The 18027-nt window shown below is 40.0% G+C and overlaps 1 protein-coding gene across 3 annotated transcripts in view; it reads right to left on the bottom strand.

Annotated features, from left to right (window-relative positions):
- LOC110521562 (FAS-associated factor 1) overlaps window positions 1-16687 on the bottom strand; it is an 88458-nt gene extending 71771 nt beyond the window's left edge. For 2 of the 3 annotated variants that reach the window (XM_021599186.2, XM_021599185.2), the window contains exons 1-3: window positions 16323-16687; window positions 11746-11814; window positions 7585-7631 (exon numbers count right to left, since the gene is read on the bottom strand). In XM_021599186.2, coding sequence (XP_021454861.2) covers window positions 7585-7631; window positions 11746-11814; window positions 16323-16379 — 173 coding nt within the window. In that variant the 5' untranslated portion in view covers window positions 16380-16687. The remainder of the gene's footprint in view (window positions 1-7584; window positions 7632-11745; window positions 11815-16322) is intronic. The other variant, XM_021599187.2, reaches the window with a different exon arrangement.
- Window positions 16688-18027: the final 1340 nt, after the last annotated feature.

Below are 18027 nucleotides of genomic sequence, written 5' to 3' on the forward strand. Positions count from 1 at the left end.
CTGGATGAATTGCAGAGATCTACAGCTGAGGTGGGAGACTCTGTCCATAGGACAACAATCAGTCGTATATTGCACAAATCTGGCCTTTATGGAAGAGTGGCAAGAAGAAAGACATTTCTTAAAGATATCCATAAAAAGTGTCGGTTAAAGTTTGCCACAAGCCACCTGGGAGACACACCAAACATGTGGAAGAAGGTGCTCTGGTCAGATGAAACCAAAATTGAACTTTTTGGCAACAATGCAAAACGTTATGTTTGGTGTAAAAGCAACACAGCTCATCACCCTGAACGCACCATCCCCACTGTCAAACATGGTGGTGGCAGCATCATGGTTTGGGCCTGCTTTTCTTCAGCAGGGACAGGGAAGATGGTTAAAATTGATGGGAAGATGGATGGAGCCAAATACAGGACCATTCTGGAAGAAAACCTGATGGAGTCTGCAAAAGACCTGAGACTGGGACGGAGATTTGTCTTCCAACAAGACAATGATCCAAAACATAAAGCAAAATCTACAATGGAATGGTTCAAAAATAAACATATCCAGGTGTTAGAATGGCCAAGTCAAAGTCCAGACCTGAATCCAATTGAGAATCTGTGGAAAGAACTGAAAACTGCTGTTCACAAATGCTCTCCATCCAACCTCACTGAGCTCGAGCTGTTTTGCAAGGAGGAATGGGAAAAAATTTCAGTCTCTCGATGTGCAAAACTGATAGAGACATACCCCAAGCGACTTACAGCTGTAATCGCAGCAAAAGGTGGCGCTACAAAGTATTAACTTAAGGGGGCTGAATAATTTTGCACGCCCAATTTTTCAGTTTTTGATTTGTTAAAAAAGTTTGAAATATCCAATAAATGTCGTTCCACTTCATGATTGTGTCCTACTTGTTGTTGATTCTTCACAAAATAATACAGTTTTATATCTTTATGTTTGAAGCCTGAAATGTGTCAAAAGGTCGCAAAGTTCAAGGGGGCCGAATACTTTCGCAAGGCACTGTAAATAATGACAACCTTCAAAGCTGTACATTTTGATATCCACAACAACAAATAACTTTAAATTCATTACACATTCAACTCTAAGAGAACCAATACCTACATTTACTCAATAAAATGGTTCTAATTATTTTTCAATAACATTTGTATCCCATTTCATAAGAATATGTAGTCTTAAAAAAAATGTGTAGTAAAACTCCACTGCCATTCCCTAGTGAGGTCTCGACCACAACTTTGAATACCACTGATGTAGACCAACAGAGCATCACGGAGTCTTTTGTTTCGTTTCAACCACCAAAATACAGCATTATTCTTATTCCACATACGGAACGTGATGATTAAAAACTTGGTATCACAATGCATGGAAATGTTGAAGGAAAGCATCACATTTCATTTTAAGCAGCCTAAACCACAAAAAATACCCAAAAAACTGGAGCGTGCCAAAAAAATAAGAATACCCACAACCCCCTTCTAAGGCAATAAGGGTCGCTCAGCCGCAACAAAAATAGTCTCAGAGTCAGTGTAAACAGGCTTCACACCCGGGATAATATGGGCAGGGTCCTATAGACGCTGAATTGTCTTCCACTGAGCAAAATCAGTCTTTTTTTTGTTGCAGAGACCAGAGACACAAAACGCCTTTCTCTCCCTCTCTGACTAGGGCCTGAATTCCCCTGAGCCCTAGTCCCACATGGCAGTAAATAATGTATTTTCTCTCTCCCAACCCAGACAAAGAAGCTTCTCTTTTCCTCTGGGGTCAGCACATATCGCACTGGGAGGGGGAGCAGGGTGCCAAGGCCTTGCACAAAGAGTGCATTTATCCCACCTGATTACAATACCAAAAGGTTAAAGACGTTGGGATTCTGAGGCCACGTTGAAAACTGTTACAAACAGTCATCATACCGTAAACAGAAGACATAGGTCAGGCTTGGATACACCCACAGCCAGAAATTAGGCATACCATCATAGGTGGAAGGGCAGAGAGAGAGGGAGAGATAGAAACAGATGGGCAGGTAGAAAATTGTGTTCAAGAAGAGCAGAGGCTGTTGGCAATAATCAAGGGTCAAACCCTCAAAGGGCACGTGGCCAAACACCTGTATTCCAGATACCTGCACAACTGACCTTGTATACTAAACAACATTTTTAAAAAAAGGCACAAAATGCAATAAGTTACAGTTCATATAAGGAAATCAGTCAAAAAAAAAGGTAGGGGCGTGAATCAGAAAACCAGCCAGCATCTGCTGTTACCACAATTTGCCTCATGCAGCGTTTCCAATTCATGATGCATTTCTATGGGCTTATTTTGGACCTAAGCTTGTCGCCTCCCTTCCTGACTATCATTTAGGGCGGAGACGCGTCATTATTTACAGATCTCTGGTGTAAATGGGACAGTGCACACAGCACAGAAGGAGCGAAGGAGAAGAGACCAAAAATACAACATGAGAACAAGCGGACAAAGGATCATAAAAATGGAAATTAACAAAATCTCAATTCCTGCAATACAGGAAAAACATGCATTCGATTTATTGCCCAGCCCTACAACAGAAAACCGTTCACCCACATAACACCATACATGGATAATACACTTGGTGTGCCACACGTTAGTATGCATATCGAGAAACACCCCGTCATCTGCGGTTGTGAGGCGGATTAGAATTACTGCCACATTCTCTAAACGTTGGGCTCCACAAAATGGTTCAGAAAACAAAATTGCCAGTTTGAGGTAATCCACCCTTACCTAGTAAATGTTTAAGAGTGAAACTAGAAGCACGGCAAATTACACTTCCTGTAGAGTGCACAGATACTTCAGTTTCAACCTTGGTGCATAACTGACAACTTATCATACATATCCATCAGAGAATATGTTGGTGTTGTTGAGACCGGCCCATCTGTCACCTAATCCATTGTGACGCTTCTAACTTGACCCCACACACAGACAACACAACCAAATAAATATGACGTGACAAAAAATGGAGGTGAAAATTCACCATGGACAGAAGGCTTGGAATGTGATGGAAGGTTTCAGATAACAACAAGTATCGTAGTTACACTTAACTACAAACTTGGCACATTGATACTAAGGATCGTTAAGTCAGGAGAGTTTCAAATAAAACGGCGGTTCCATGGCATACATGTAGATGGCACTCTCCACCTATTCAATGTGATGCAGGACATGGCTTTGTGGCTGAGAGCAAGCCTCCAGCTGGCTCTGGTCACCTCAATGGAGCCGTTTACTGTGGAGGAGTGCCATCCTACGAGAGCAGCCTGGTGCCAGCTATTTAGTATACGGGCTAGCTGCAAGTCACGCTGCCAGGCTCCATTCATAATTATGTGTGCCCTTAAGAAAACCATGTTCTCATGCCCCAAAGTCTTAAGAAACTTACAAAATAAACCGTTTAACAGAATGTGCCCAGCCTGAATGTATTTGTTCTTGAGCTCAGTGTATTCATGAGTGCTGACTGACCGTTGAGCAAAAACGTTGTCCACAATGCCTCTTAGAGGCTTTTCTCAGTTAGTAACACTCTTAATTCCAGCTTTTGGCAAGATCTGTTTTTCTGGATTTATCCTCTTTCCCAAAACACTATTTTGCTTCTGTTGATAGCTACTACTGTATACTCAAAGAACATATCAAATACTATCACAGCTTAGTCTGTTCCATTTTCTCCCTACCATTGAAATTCAGTAATTCAAATGCAATGACACCTACAATCTCTACCTTGAAAATCACCTCAAACTATAACCACCGCCAAAAATACTAGTATTTCACCTGATATTGCCTAGCTTTGAGCTAGAAATCTGGTTGCATGATTTACGGGCTACATTGGTGTTGAATTCTCAACAGAGTAAACTTGAAAAAGTGAGCTTCCTAAGGGAAATGAGATCCAAAGCCTAAATGTCCTGCACTGATGATGATCACGATTGTTTCCCCATCTGTCACAGGTTGTGCCTACTCAAGCTCGGTACAAGAAACAGAGCTACATCTTCAAGAGGTCAAGTGCGCTTGTGAAAACAATCATTAAAAACAGATGTTGCGGTACTACTGTCCCAAAGCTACATCACTCAGCAATCCTCATCAGGCCACACAAAGTTTAGGCCTACTGCAGCTTTACAAAAAAAATGACTTTAAAACATCTAGGCCTACACAGACGATGGACTAAAGCTCCACACAGCTATGAAAATGTACAGTACTAGTCAAAAGTTAACATTCCAGGGTTTCTCTTTGTTTTGACTATTTTCTACGCTATAGAATTGTGAAGACATCAAAACCATGAAATAACACATATGGAATCATGTAGCAACCAAAAGTGTGTTAAAATCCAAATATTTGAGATTCTTCAAAGTAGAATAATCCCTTTGCCTTGTTTGCCTTGTTTGTCAACAAGGCTTTGCCTTGTTAAAAGTTCATCTCTTTCCGCCATAATGCGTTTGAGCCAATCAGTTGTGTTGTGACAAGGTATGGGGTGGTAAACAGAAGACAGCCCTATTTGGTAAAAGACCAAGTCCATATTATGGCAAGAACAGCTCAAATAAACAGGTTTAAACGACAGTCCATTACTTTAAGACATGAAGGTCAGTCACCCCCCGGATATTTCAAGAACTTTTGAAGTTTCTTCAAGTGCAGTCGCAAAAACCCATCAAGCGCTATGATGAAACTGGCTCTCATGAGGACGGCCACAGGAAAGGAAAACCAAGAGTAACCTCTGCTGTCGAGGATAAGTTCATTAGAGTTTCCAGCCTCAGAAATTGCAGCCCAAATAAATCCTTCACAACATCAACTGTTCAGAGGAGAATGGGTGAATCAGTCCTTCATGGTCAAATTGCTGCAAAGAAACCACAACTAAAAGGACACCAATAAGAAGAGACTTGCTTAGGCCAAGAAACTTGAGCAATGGGCATTAGACCGGTGGAAATCTGTCCTTAGTTCTGATGAGTCCAATTTTGCAATTTTTTGGTTCCAACCGCCATGTATTTGTGAGACGCAGAGTAGGTGAACGGAAGATCTCTGCTTGGACGTGGGGGTACTTTGCTGGTGACAGTGACTTATTTAGAATTCAAGGCACACTTAACCAGCATGGCTACCACAGCATTCTGCAGATAAACACCATTCCATCTGGTTTGCGCTTAGTGGGACTGTCATTTGTTTTTAAACAGGACAATGGCCCAACACACCTCCAGTCTGAGTAAGGGTTAGTCGACCAAGAAGGAAAGTGATGGAGTGCTGCATCAGATGACCTGGCCTCCACAATCACCCAACCTCAACCCAATTGAGATGGATTGGGATGAGTTGGACTGCAGAGTGAAGGAAAAGCAACCAACAACTGCTCAGCATATGTGGGAACTCCTTCAAGACTGTTGGAAAAGCATTCCATGTGAAGCTGGTTGAGAGGATGCCAAGAGTATGCAAAGCTGTCATCAAGGCAAAGGGTGGCTACTTTGAAGAATCTCAAATATATTTTGATTTGTTAAACACTATTTTGGTTACATGATTCTAAACTCAGCAAAAAATGAAACATCCCCTCAATGTCAACTTCGTTTATTTTCAGAAAACCTAACGTGTAAATATTTGTATGAACATAAAAGATTCAACAGACAAACTGAACAAGTTCCACAGGCATGTGACTAACAGAAATGTAACAATTGGGGGGGGGTGGCATCAAAATCAAAAGTAACAGTCAATGCAGCTGGTGGCCACACCAGATACTAAGTACTGCAGTGCATCTCCTCGTCATGGACTACACCAGATTTGCCAGTTCTTGGTGTGAGACGTTATCCCACTCTTCCACCAAGGCACCTGCAAGTTCCCGGACATTTCTGGGGAGGAATGGCCCTAGCCCTCACCCTCCGATCCAACAGGTCCCAGACGTGCTCAATGGGATTGAGATCCGGGCTCTTCGCTGGCCAGGGCAGAACACTGACATTCCTGTCTTGCAGGAAATCAGCCATACTGCTCGTTCTGTGCGTGGTGGCATTGTCATGCTGGAGGGTCATGTCAGGATGAGAATGCAGGAAGGGTACAACATGAGGGAGGAGGTCTTTCCTGTAACGCATAACGTTGAGATTGCCTGTAATGACAACAAGCTCAGTCCGATGATGCTGTGACACACCGACCCCCTCCCACTCCAAATCGATCCCGCTCCAGAGTACAGGCCTCGGTGCAACGCTCATTCCTTCGACGATAAAAGCAAATCCAACCAGCACCCCTGGTGAGACAAAACCGCGACTTGCCAGTGGAGAGCATAGGTGGTGATTTTGCTGGTGATATCTGGTGAGGACCTGCCTAACAACAGGCCTACAAGCCCTCAGTCCAGCCTCTCTCAGCCTATTTTGGACAGTCTGAGCACTAATGGAGTGATTGTGCGTTCCTGGTGTAACTCGGGAAGTTGCTGTTGCCATCCATTGCCTGTCACGCAGGTGTGATGTTCGGATGTACCGATCCTGTTCAGGTGTTGTTACATGTGGTCTGCCCCTGCGAGGATGATCAGCTGTCCGTCCTGTCTCCCTGTAGCGCTGTCTTAGGCGTCTCACAGTACGGACATTGCAATTTATTGTCCTGGCCACATCTGCAGTCCTCATGCCTCCTTGCAGCATGCCTAATGCACGTTCACCCAGATGAGCAGGGACCCTGGGCATCTTTCTTATGGTGTTTTTCAGAGTCAGAAAGGTCTCTTTAGTGTCCTAAGTTTTCATAACTGTGACCTTAATTGCTTACCGTCTGTAAGCTGTTCGTGTCTTAACGAACGTTCCACAGGTGCATGTTCATTAGTTGTTTATGGTTCATTGAACAAGTATGGGAAGTTATTTGGACTTTTACAAATTGTCTTTGAAAGAAAGGGTCCTAAAAAAGGGACGTTTTTTTGTTGTTGTTGCCGAGTTTGTTATTTCATAGTTCTGATGTCTTCACTATTATTCTACAGTGTAGAAAATAGTAAAAAATAACAAATGTAAAAAAAAAACTTGAATGAGTAGGTGTGTCCAAACTTGACTGGTACCGTTTGCTTTTTTGAGAAGGCCAATTTTATTTTACAAGAGCATGAAAAAGTAACCATCTCTTCTCTAAAATGTGCTTTCACTGTGGGTGATATAAGATACTATGACATTTCTATAATCTCTCGCATAATTTCATACAAATGATTGTTCTATATTCAGGTCAGCAAAAGGTTCAGGGCATTGCCCGCACCTGTGCTTACAGAAAGTACATGAAGAGCGTGTGCAATGGTAGTGTTAAGCCACTGGCCTCGATTTCCATTTACACACATATTTCAAGTGAGTAAGAACAGGACAGAGCTTGGGAAATATTGAAATGTTGAGGCAGTATTGAAATGTTGAGGCATGAGCAATACCGGACTTGTTGCTCACAGTTTTTAAGTATGGATTTGAATGTGGTGACGCATGCCTCCTGTGTAAAGGGTGTTTTCTATTTTGCCGTAGGTTTACGGGACTTCATGCAATATGGGCAACATTATTGGAGTGGATGTTTAGGAAACAGGCTACATTTTATTATCTGTTCCCTCACATCTGAACAAAGCCAACTGACAAAATTTGCACAGTGAACACTTGATTGACTCTTCTGAAGAGCCAGGCTTTTCTGGCATATTACCTTTGCAAGATCCCATTCTCTTGTGGTATCACACCATTGATGGCCGCCTGTAAAGAGAGAAAAGACAATGGAAAATGTTGTGTTGCAACTTAATACATTCCTGAAAGCATGCATGTTCCAACATCAAATCCTGATTACTGTAGGTAAATGTCCCCATAACTTTCTACTGCCAGTTCCTGCTATTAGAATGACTGCAAAAGGTTGCATTTGAAATCAGTCATGCAAGAAGCGGAGTCACTAACCGCTAATATATTTCAAAATGAAAATCCCCAAATTAAGCGTTACAGTAATTACTTCAGAAAGCATTCATACCCCTTGACTAATTCCACATTTGTGGTTATAGCCTGAATTCAAATTTCTAAAAACATGCTTACACTGTCATTATTGGGTATTGGGTGTAATTGGGACAGATTTTTTATTTTATATTTTCAAAGCAATTTGATACATTTTTTGCAAATGTATTGGAAATTAAACACAGAAATATCTAATTTCCATAAGTATTCACACCCCTAAGTCAATACATGTTCGACTCACTTTTGGCAGCAATCACAGCTGGGAGTCTTTCTGGGTAAGAGCCTTGCGCAGATTGAAGTTAAAATTGTAACTCGGACTAGAGGTCGACCAATTATGATTTTTCAATACCGATAACGATAATTGGAGGACCAAAAAAAGCAGATACCGATTAAAATCGGCAGATTTTTTAATTTGATTTGTTTATTTGTAATAATGACAAATACAACAATACTGAATGAACACTTATTTTAACTTAATATAATACTGTTTGAATGAATGCTTACGAGCCTGCTGCTGCCTACCACCGCTCAGTCAGACTGCTCTATCAAATCATAGACTTAATTATAACATAATAACACACAGAAATACAAGCCGTGGGTCATTAATATGGTCAAATCCGGAAACTATCATTCCGAAAACAAAATGTTTATTCTTTCAGTGAAATACGGAACTGTTCCGTATTTTATCTAACAGGTGGCATCCATAAGTCTAAATATTCCTGTTACATTGCACAACCTTCAATGTTGTCATAATTACGTAAAATTCTGGCAAATTAGTTCGCAACGAGCCAGGCGGCCCAAACTGCTGCATATACCCTGACTGTTGCACAGAACGCAAAAGAAGTGACACCATTTCCCTAGTTAAAGGAAATTCATGTTAGCAGACAATATTAACTAAATATGTAGGTTAAAAAATATATACTTGCGTATTGATTTTAAGAAAGGCGTTGATGTTTATGGTTCGGTACACATTGGTGCAACGACAGTGCTTTTTTCGCGAATGCGCTTGTTAAATCACCCATTTGGCGAAGTAGGCTACGACTCAATGATAAATTAACAGGCACCGCATCGATTATATGCAAGACGGGACAAGCTAGATAAACTAGTAATATCAACCATGTGTAGTTAACATAATCACTAGTTACGTATGATTGTTTTTTATAAAGATATGTTTAATGCTAGCTAGCACCTTACCTTGGCCTGCCACGCAGTCTCCTAGTGGAGTGCAATGTAATCAGCCATGATTGGTGTCCAAAAATGCCGATTACTGATTGATATGAAAACTTGAAATCAGCCCTAATTAAATCAGCAAATTCGGATGAATCGGTCGACCTCTAACTCGGACACTCAGGAACATTCACTGACTTCTTGGTAAGCAACTAGCGTAGATTTGGACTTGTGTTTTAAGTTATTGTCCTGCTGAAAGGATAATTAATCTCCCAGTGTCTGGGGGGGAAGAAGACAACCAAGTTTCTCTAGGATTTTGCCTGTGCTTAGCTCCATTACGTTAATTTTTTTAAGACTGAAAAACTACGCAGTACTTAACGATTACAAGCATACCCAAAACATAATGCAGCCACCACTATGCTTGAAGACATGAAGAGTGTTACTCAGTAATGCGTTATTGGACTTGCCCAAAAACATAACACTTTGTATTGTGGACAAAAAGTTAATTGCTTTGCCACATTTTTTGCAGTATTATGTTAGTGCCTAGTTGCAAACAGGATACATGTTTAAATAAAACTATTTTTGCACACAGAGTCCATGCAACTTATGTGACTTAAGCAAATGTTCACTCCTGAACTTATGTAGGCTGGCCATACGAAAGGGGTTGAATTCTTGACCTAAGACATTTCAGCTTTTCATTTGTAAAAATATAATCCAACTTTGACATTTTGGGGTAGTGTGTTTAGGCAGTAAAACAGCAAAATATGGAAAAAGTCAAGGGGTGTGAATTATTGCGGAAGGCAATGTAGATAGGATGATATGAAAATATAGAGATGAAATCACAGGAGAACAGATCATTCATAAAAAAAATTAAAAAAGAGGTTGAAGTGTCAGACTGTAGGCCTCAGAAAAATGATTTATTGTGAAACTCATTTTAGGGAACTGTAGAGGATTGAGAGAGCAGCAAGAGGACAATGCTAGCAGCGAGTAGTTTTGACCCACTGTTAGGAACCTATTGGAAGTGAGAGCTCTAGAACAGGGGGGATATCCAGCAGTATTTGAAAACAGTACAGAACGTACCATAAACTACTAGGGACATAAACAGAAAATATTATAAAATGATTACTGGGTCCAAGGGGCACTGACAGTATTTAACACTTTTTTCCTGTCCTGTACCAACAGGTCTCTTGTCAATTTTGCTCAACCTAACAGCAACACAAAGGAAGTGCAAGTCATCACATTAACAGATGTGTCTAACCATCGCTGATGCACTCTAATCTGACTACCAGTCTCTTTAGCTAACATTTCACTCCTTGCAATTGCCAAAGAGCCTGGCCTTTCGGCCATCTCAACATTTAATATGCGCTGGATATACGGCGGAGTTGCTCATTGGTTGTTGGAAATAACACATTTTCCATAACATGTGGCGCCTAAAAATAGAATTAGTTATAACAAAGTCTTAACACATTTTGTGGTTGGAATTGCAGAATATATTATTTTGAGAATTTAGACATGCGCTAGCAACTTGACACTGCTTTCGTCTGGGCAAAAAATATATATATTTGCATAATCATTGTGATTGGAGGATAGCTGTGAGGGTGATCAAATCCTCTGTTCTCCTTGAGCTCATTAATGATAGAATGTTCATATTTGAAGACGGCATAAAAGCCAGTCTCTTTGGCACATGACATGGAGTGGATTAGCTGAAGAGACTGGTACCCAGACTACTTAGGCCCTGCTTGCTTGCTCTGAATAGCTGCCAGCACAAGAACAGCACTCTGCTAAATATAGCACGCCCCCATTAAAAAACAAAAACTATGATAAAGGGTTACATTGTAAAAAAATATAATAATAATAATAATAATAATAATAATAATAATAATAATAATAAAAAAGAACATTCCACAAGGATCAGTTTCATACTGCTCCTTTGAATCTCAAAATTTAAATCAAAACTGTCAGGAGACATTATTTATATGCACATTAAAGACAGGGTAGTAGCCCAAATTACGTTGTCTCTGACAACTGGATAGACATGGTAATGATGGGGCAATGTTGACTGAAACGTCACAATCAAGGGGCTGAAACATCTCAGTAATAAGTGTACCATTTCTGTTAAAATAGAAAAACTGAAATAGGTAACAAAATCACACTGTGTGCTTTTAGTGGCTATGCTTTTTGCTTATTTGGTCAATTGAACTGGCTTAAAAGTTGCAGTAACTAGAACGCACCAGTGCCCAGTTGTACTGTAGCATGGTTTGATTTTGTCAGGTTCACCATGTAGACTAAGCCTTTGTGGATATGAGTAGAGAATTGTGAATTAAGCCTAGCTAGGCCATCATTTTATATAAATAGGTCTTCATTTAATAAATGTTAGCACAGAGTAAATGGACCATCACTAGACATGAGCCTACATAGTTTTCCCAACTGCAAAACTAATAAAGTACATTTAATTGATTGAATGTTGATTGAACAACAAAAATGCTGGCATTATATTCCAGAAATTACCACATATAACAGTAGTATCACTGTAAAGCACATACTGAAATATAAACCTATAACTCACATTACTCAAAGGTACGTGCACCACTAAAGGCTGTAGTTCAACAATTTTAACAGCTAAATAAATAGATGAAATACTTCCAATTTATAAGAAGAAAATTGAGTCTTGTTCATATGACCTACTGATGTTTGAACTTACCACTAAATCCCAATTATTGAGTTCTAAGAGCGTGATTGCCTCTGCAATGTCGTCAATGCCAGTGCAAGCCTGTTAGAAAAACAGAAACAGAGGTCATGTACATAGCACAAAGACCAATAGAAAGTGTAATTGAGCAGCTACGGTGCTAACTGACAACACCAGGGTTATGGGTTTGATTCCTGCATTGACAACTGAATGTGTGTCACTATGACCTGTACTGTGTAGCCAAGTCACTTTGGATAAAAGCATCTGCTAAAACCACATATAACACCTACATGCCAGCTCATTACAAACATACAAGTTATAGATTTATTTGTTGTATTAAGAGATTGAGTTTATAACTAATTTACAAACTGCGCCACGTTCCCAAATGTGCCTCACCAATAAATGAAATGGACACGTGGAAAGTATACTACTTGCATAAATTACCATTATCAGTACATAACACTAAATGATACTGTAATTACCTGTTATCAACTATCCTATGTATCTAGTCCTTAATGAATAAGGCTCCTCCACTCAGTACATCACTGGGTGGTTTGACTGACAAGTTATAATAGGTTATTATCAGTATGAAGACATGTTACAGTGAACTAGTTATTTCCATTGCACTAACCACCTATGCTAAAGCTAGTATTAATGTGACATTGAAAGGATTCTGCAGATGTAGCTGCATGAAGCCTAATGTGGTTTAAAGAGGAGCTAAAAAGGAGAGCATGTACTGTGAAGCAATTCTGTCATCATGGATAGCAGTCTTAACGATTTATGATTGATGCGGCGACTAGAGTGGGCAGACTGGAGCTCCTACATCACATAAAATTAAGTTATCAAAAACTGATAACAGCCACAAAAATGCTGAAGAACACAGAGCATCAATGGGATGTGTAAATGCAGGCTATTCTTTGGGTGCTGAAATAGGTTTATTTACACACACACACACACAATATATATACACACATACATATTTTCCCCAGGTCGTTGCTGTAAATCAGAATGTGTTCTCAGTCAATTTACCTGTTAAAACAACGATTACATCTAGAAAAAAATAAAACAACGATTACATCTAGAAAAAAATAAAACGTAATTTTCTGTGACGTCGGAACTCCAGTCCGCCTACACTAGTCACTGCTCAACTTCGTCATTTTTTTTACCCATTAATCCGCTTTACAACAAGGAAAGGGTTTGGCCTCCCGGGATGTCCTTGTCCAATCGCGCTCTAGCGACTCCTTGTGGCCAGGCACATGCACGCTGACACGGTCCCCAGGTGTACGGTGTTTCCTCTGACACATTGGTGCGGCTGGCTTCCGGGTTAAGCGAGCAGTGTCGAGAAACATTGTGGCTTGGCAGGGTCGTGTTTCGGAGGACGCACGGCTCTCGACCTTCGCTGCAACTCCTGTACGGTCTCAGGAGAGGCGATGGGACAAGCCTAACTACTAATTGGATATCATGAAATTTGGGAGAAAAAGGGGTAAACATTTGTTTTAAATTGTAAGTAAAAATAACAATAGGCCTACGAGAAGACAAAAATAATAGGACGTCCATCTAACTGGAGGAAATTATTGTCCGACAAATGATTTAAGAAGCACTGCCCCAACAATGAAAAATAGTAGATATGTGCGGTGTGCACTCGACCTTGGGTTATTGCCGATGCTCTCCACTGGCGCCAATAAAATAGGCAATAGGCTATACTATTATTATACTACAATTTAAATCAAAATGTACTTTTGGGAAAGCTTCCCCTGATGGACACGCCACCTATGCTTGCATATAAAAAAACGTAACGCACTTAACCTCCATTCCCTATTCGATTGCAGGCTACGGATTATTTTGTTTGTGGGCCATTCTAAATCAAATAATTCCACATACACACTAGATTGCTGACAGGTGTATAACATTTTTGCACACAGCCATGCAATCTCTATAGACAAACATTGGCAGTAGAATGGCCCGTATTGAAGACCTCAGTGACTTTAAACGAGGCACTGTCATTGGCTGCCACCTTTCCAACAACTCAGTTTATCAAATTTCTGCCATGGTCAACTATAAGTGCTGTTGTTGTGAAGTGGAAACGTCTAGGAGCAACAACGGCTCAGCCCAGAAGTGGTAGGCCACACAAGTTTACAGAACAGGCCCGCCGAGTGCTGCTTCCAACTTTGTGGTAACATTTTAAGGATGGCCCTTTCCAGCATGACAACGCACCTGTGCACAAATTGAGGTCAATACAGAAATGGTTTGTCGAGAACGTTGTGGAATAACTTGACTGGCCTGCACAGAGCCCTGACCTAAACCTCATTGAACACTTTTGGATGAACACAGACTGCAAGCCAGGCCTAATCGTCTAAAATCTGTGCCCAACCTCAGGTGTCCACATACTTTTGGTCATGTAGTGTATATTAGTAGGCAATATATATTTTTTTACCTTTATTTAACTAGGCAAGTCAGTTAAGAACAAATTCTTATTTTCAATGACGACCTAGGAACAGTGGGTTAACTGCCTGTTCAGGGGCAGAACGACAGATTTGTACCTTGTCAGCTCGGGGGTTTGTTATCAGGATGATGCAACCTTCCGGTTACTAGTCCAATGCTCTAACCACTAGGCTACCCTGCCGCCCCGATATGAAAGACCAGATAAAATTAAGAATAGTCTGCTGGATGAGAATATTATCAAGTGCTTGTCAAATTGTGAAGAGACTGATGAAACATGTGGAGCAGAGCTCATCATGCAGCCTTAGAATGTATAAAAAATCTAAACATATAGCCTAACGTTTGTGTTACAACTAAAGTTGTAAATAAATAGCATAAATAACTAAATTAAGCAGATAAGAGGACCCCTTTCTTTGTTAACTGCTCAACACAGAATAGCCACATGTACATACTCCCTCGGGAAATCGTTTGGGGAAAAAATTGTATTTTGTTCAGCTATCTTCAACTGTATTCTTCATACTATTAAAATAATGCAAAATTATGCCATGGCAAATCTTGTCTGCTAAATGAACTAGTGTAGCCCACAGCCATATGGCATTGCCAGATCAGGGGCTAATATAAGGACAACTCAGAATATGCTATTCTGTTCTTCTGAAATTAGGCTAAAGAAACATATGAAGAAAATGTAGCCTAAAATAAAATGTATTTATTGTGATGGTGTAGGTTATATTAAATGGATTTATTCTCCTTCTTAAAATATAGATGTTAAAAAGGTCCGCATTAGTGGCTTGTAGGCTATGAGTGGAAGCCAGGAGATGCTAAACGCGTTTGTTATTTAATGGTCAATTACTGTGAGACTGGTAGTTATTTGCGTTTCAATCACCAGCTGAGAAAATGTCATGAATGCCACAGCACTATTCAGACTGCAATTAGATGATAATATTTGGGTCAACTGTACATAGTGTTCTGTGAGTGTCACTGAGTAGGCTGATACACCATTTAATGGGTGCACAATCCATAGGTTTGGTTGTACACAGTCACATACAAGTATGCCCCCAATGCAATTCTGAAAATAATTCAGATATCCAGAGTGCAATCTAAACAGATGTACTTTAAAGCAAATCCAAATAACTAATTACAACAAAAGACAATTATAACATTCAAACCTTGTTTAACATTATTTAGTCGAATTGTGTCATTATTTTACTATTTTTATCAGTTTGCATCAGTTTCATTGGGTACTTTTATTTTGAAGGCGACCCGCGGATTCCACTATTGTTGCTCACGCCAATGTTGTTCACAACACACTGGTATGGCTAGCCTAAAGCTTGATTTTATTCAGTCACGTGGTGCACTGTGTTCTTCAGCTTTTTTGTGGCCTTGTTATTCAACGACCTGTTATCAGGATGATAAAGTTCATTTGAACGTTAGGTAGCTAGCCAACTGACTTACCTGGCTAATAAATCATCACCACTTTACAGATAGTCAACCTTATTCCAGCTCATACTTTCAAACACTAGAGCAGGGACACACTGCATAAGAAATTCAAGTCTCTACTAGCTAGCTCAACAGTGACCAAGCAAGTTAGCCAGCCATCTGTCAGTTGAATATTTACAATTCATGGCTAATTTATCTAAAGAGGACACCAAACTAACTATATCATATTTAAATCCATGTTAGTTATGTGCTCTGCTTTGTTGTTACTAGTAGCTAGTGAGCTAGCAACTGACGTCTAGCCATCTAGCTACTAGACTGGCATACCACATTAGTTGGCCAGCGAACGTTAACTCATTTTGGGGGGCTGACAGCTTTAGGAAATGCTCTGCAACAATGTAATTCTAAAATACCCCAAACGCACCTGTGTTTACTTACACACACACACACACACACTTTGTTAAAATGCATCAACTTATTGATAAGCGGGACAGTGGTGCAGCTCAATTTGCTAACGTTAGCTGGCTTGTTAGCTAGTTAGCGTGCTAACGTGAGCTTAGTAAGCGTTAACACGCTAGCTAGCGAAATGTGTTTGCCTTGTCAGCTGACGAGACAGCACTGTTGACATTGACACTGCCTATTAATGTAGGTTACGATTCAACATAAACTAAGTAAGTCGCTAGCTTTGTTATTGTGACATGAGGAAAGTTGGAACCCACCTGAAAGTCAGCCAAAATAATTTCTCTGTCCATGTTGTTTTCGCTATCAGAGGCCATCGCAGTGACTGGCTAAAACGCTAGCAAGCTATTTTTCTTCTATCGCTTGCTTGCTATCTCACTTCACTCACTCAGGCAAAGGGTCACTAGATATCATGTAAATATCGTCTTAAGTAAACTCAAGACATCAATATGCGCCAGATGTCTAAGGAGCAAATGCCACACTTTGGGTTGGTTTGTACAGCTTATATGAATTTCAATTATCTGTTATCGTCAGTATTCACGGCTGTCTTCGCTTTACGGCAACCGCAAAGTTGGGTATGGTTCATCTTGCTGTAACGTTCTGAACACATACATTCAATGTATAGAGCGCGAATGGGTCGACAAAGAGTTGGAGGGCTCTATTTTTTTGAGAATCCATTTGATTCTATGCATTTAATTTTCTATTTGCAACATTGGAACATTTCGCCTTCACGGTATGCCCAAATTGTCGCATCGTGAGGAAGCTCAGCTGTTATTCTTAAAGTGACAATTCTCTTTGATAAATACATTTCATTGTACTCCATACCAGTAGCATATGCAATGTAATAAAAGCATGCCTATCAGGACAACCCATCACAGGAGACAGAAAATGTAGATCAGTTATTTTTTGCATTTTCAAATTGAAAATGGACCAATAAAGCAAGTTCTGTATTGTTGTATATTTTACTGTATTGTATTGTACTAGACCACAAAACCAGAAATAGCCCACATAACGGATTCATTTGTTTTAACATTAGCCTTACTTTTGAGCTTTCACATCAAATGTTTAATAAATTACTATGAGAAAACAACACAAACTCCAATGGACAGCTCCAATGGCCCACACTGTGCGTACTGAAGGCCTATAGCCAACATTTCTCATGTCTCACAAGACGGAAATCTCTCGTTCTAAAAATGTTTAACATAATGATTTAAGTAGCCTAAGTTATTAATTTGACATAAAAGGCTTACAAATAGGGATAAGCAATATTCTTTCCAAAGGTCATCTTACATAATAACATTTTTGAATAGGCATGAGTTTAGTAGACTTAGCTAGCATAGGCCCTACACCTGTCTTTCCCCCATCATAACCCAAATTCTAGGTTGTTTTTATTTGTAAATTGAGTCTTTTAACAATGTATAGCTTTAAAATATGGTCAAACTATCAATCTCATGGAATATCAGTCTTTCCAATCTACTCTGTCGATCAATGTTTCCCATCCCTCATTTTACCAAACACAGTGACAGGGTCAGGCTGTGAAATTGCAGACTTGGCCTTCAATACCTAATCTAGGCATGCCGACCTCATTGATAACAAAATCATAATGCTTATGTTTGTATGCATAGGCCTAGGTTATATCCAAAATAACTGATTGAATATATCATGTTTTTGACAGGTAGGTTTACCTACACTCTCACGATGGTAGCCCTATGATATGACTAGTTTGTGCAGAAAATGGCTCTGCTTCTGTGCTCTCAAGTTTAATTGTTGCCTTTGCCAGAGACATGACAACCGAACCTAACCAGAGAGCAATATGAACTGTTCTGGAACAACATTCCGTGGCATATTTTGGTTATGAAAATGTGATCTTGTGGTTGCACTCGGGAAAGTAGCCTAGGACACTATCGTCATAACTGCAGCCTTTTTGATGATCACTGTTTTCAGTCCCGCCCTCTCGCTTTTGTC

The sequence above is a fragment of the Oncorhynchus mykiss genome, chromosome 30 (genome assembly GCF_013265735.2).
Source record: "Oncorhynchus mykiss isolate Arlee chromosome 30, USDA_OmykA_1.1, whole genome shotgun sequence".
Classification (NCBI taxonomy): Eukaryota; Metazoa; Chordata; class Actinopteri; order Salmoniformes; family Salmonidae; genus Oncorhynchus; species Oncorhynchus mykiss.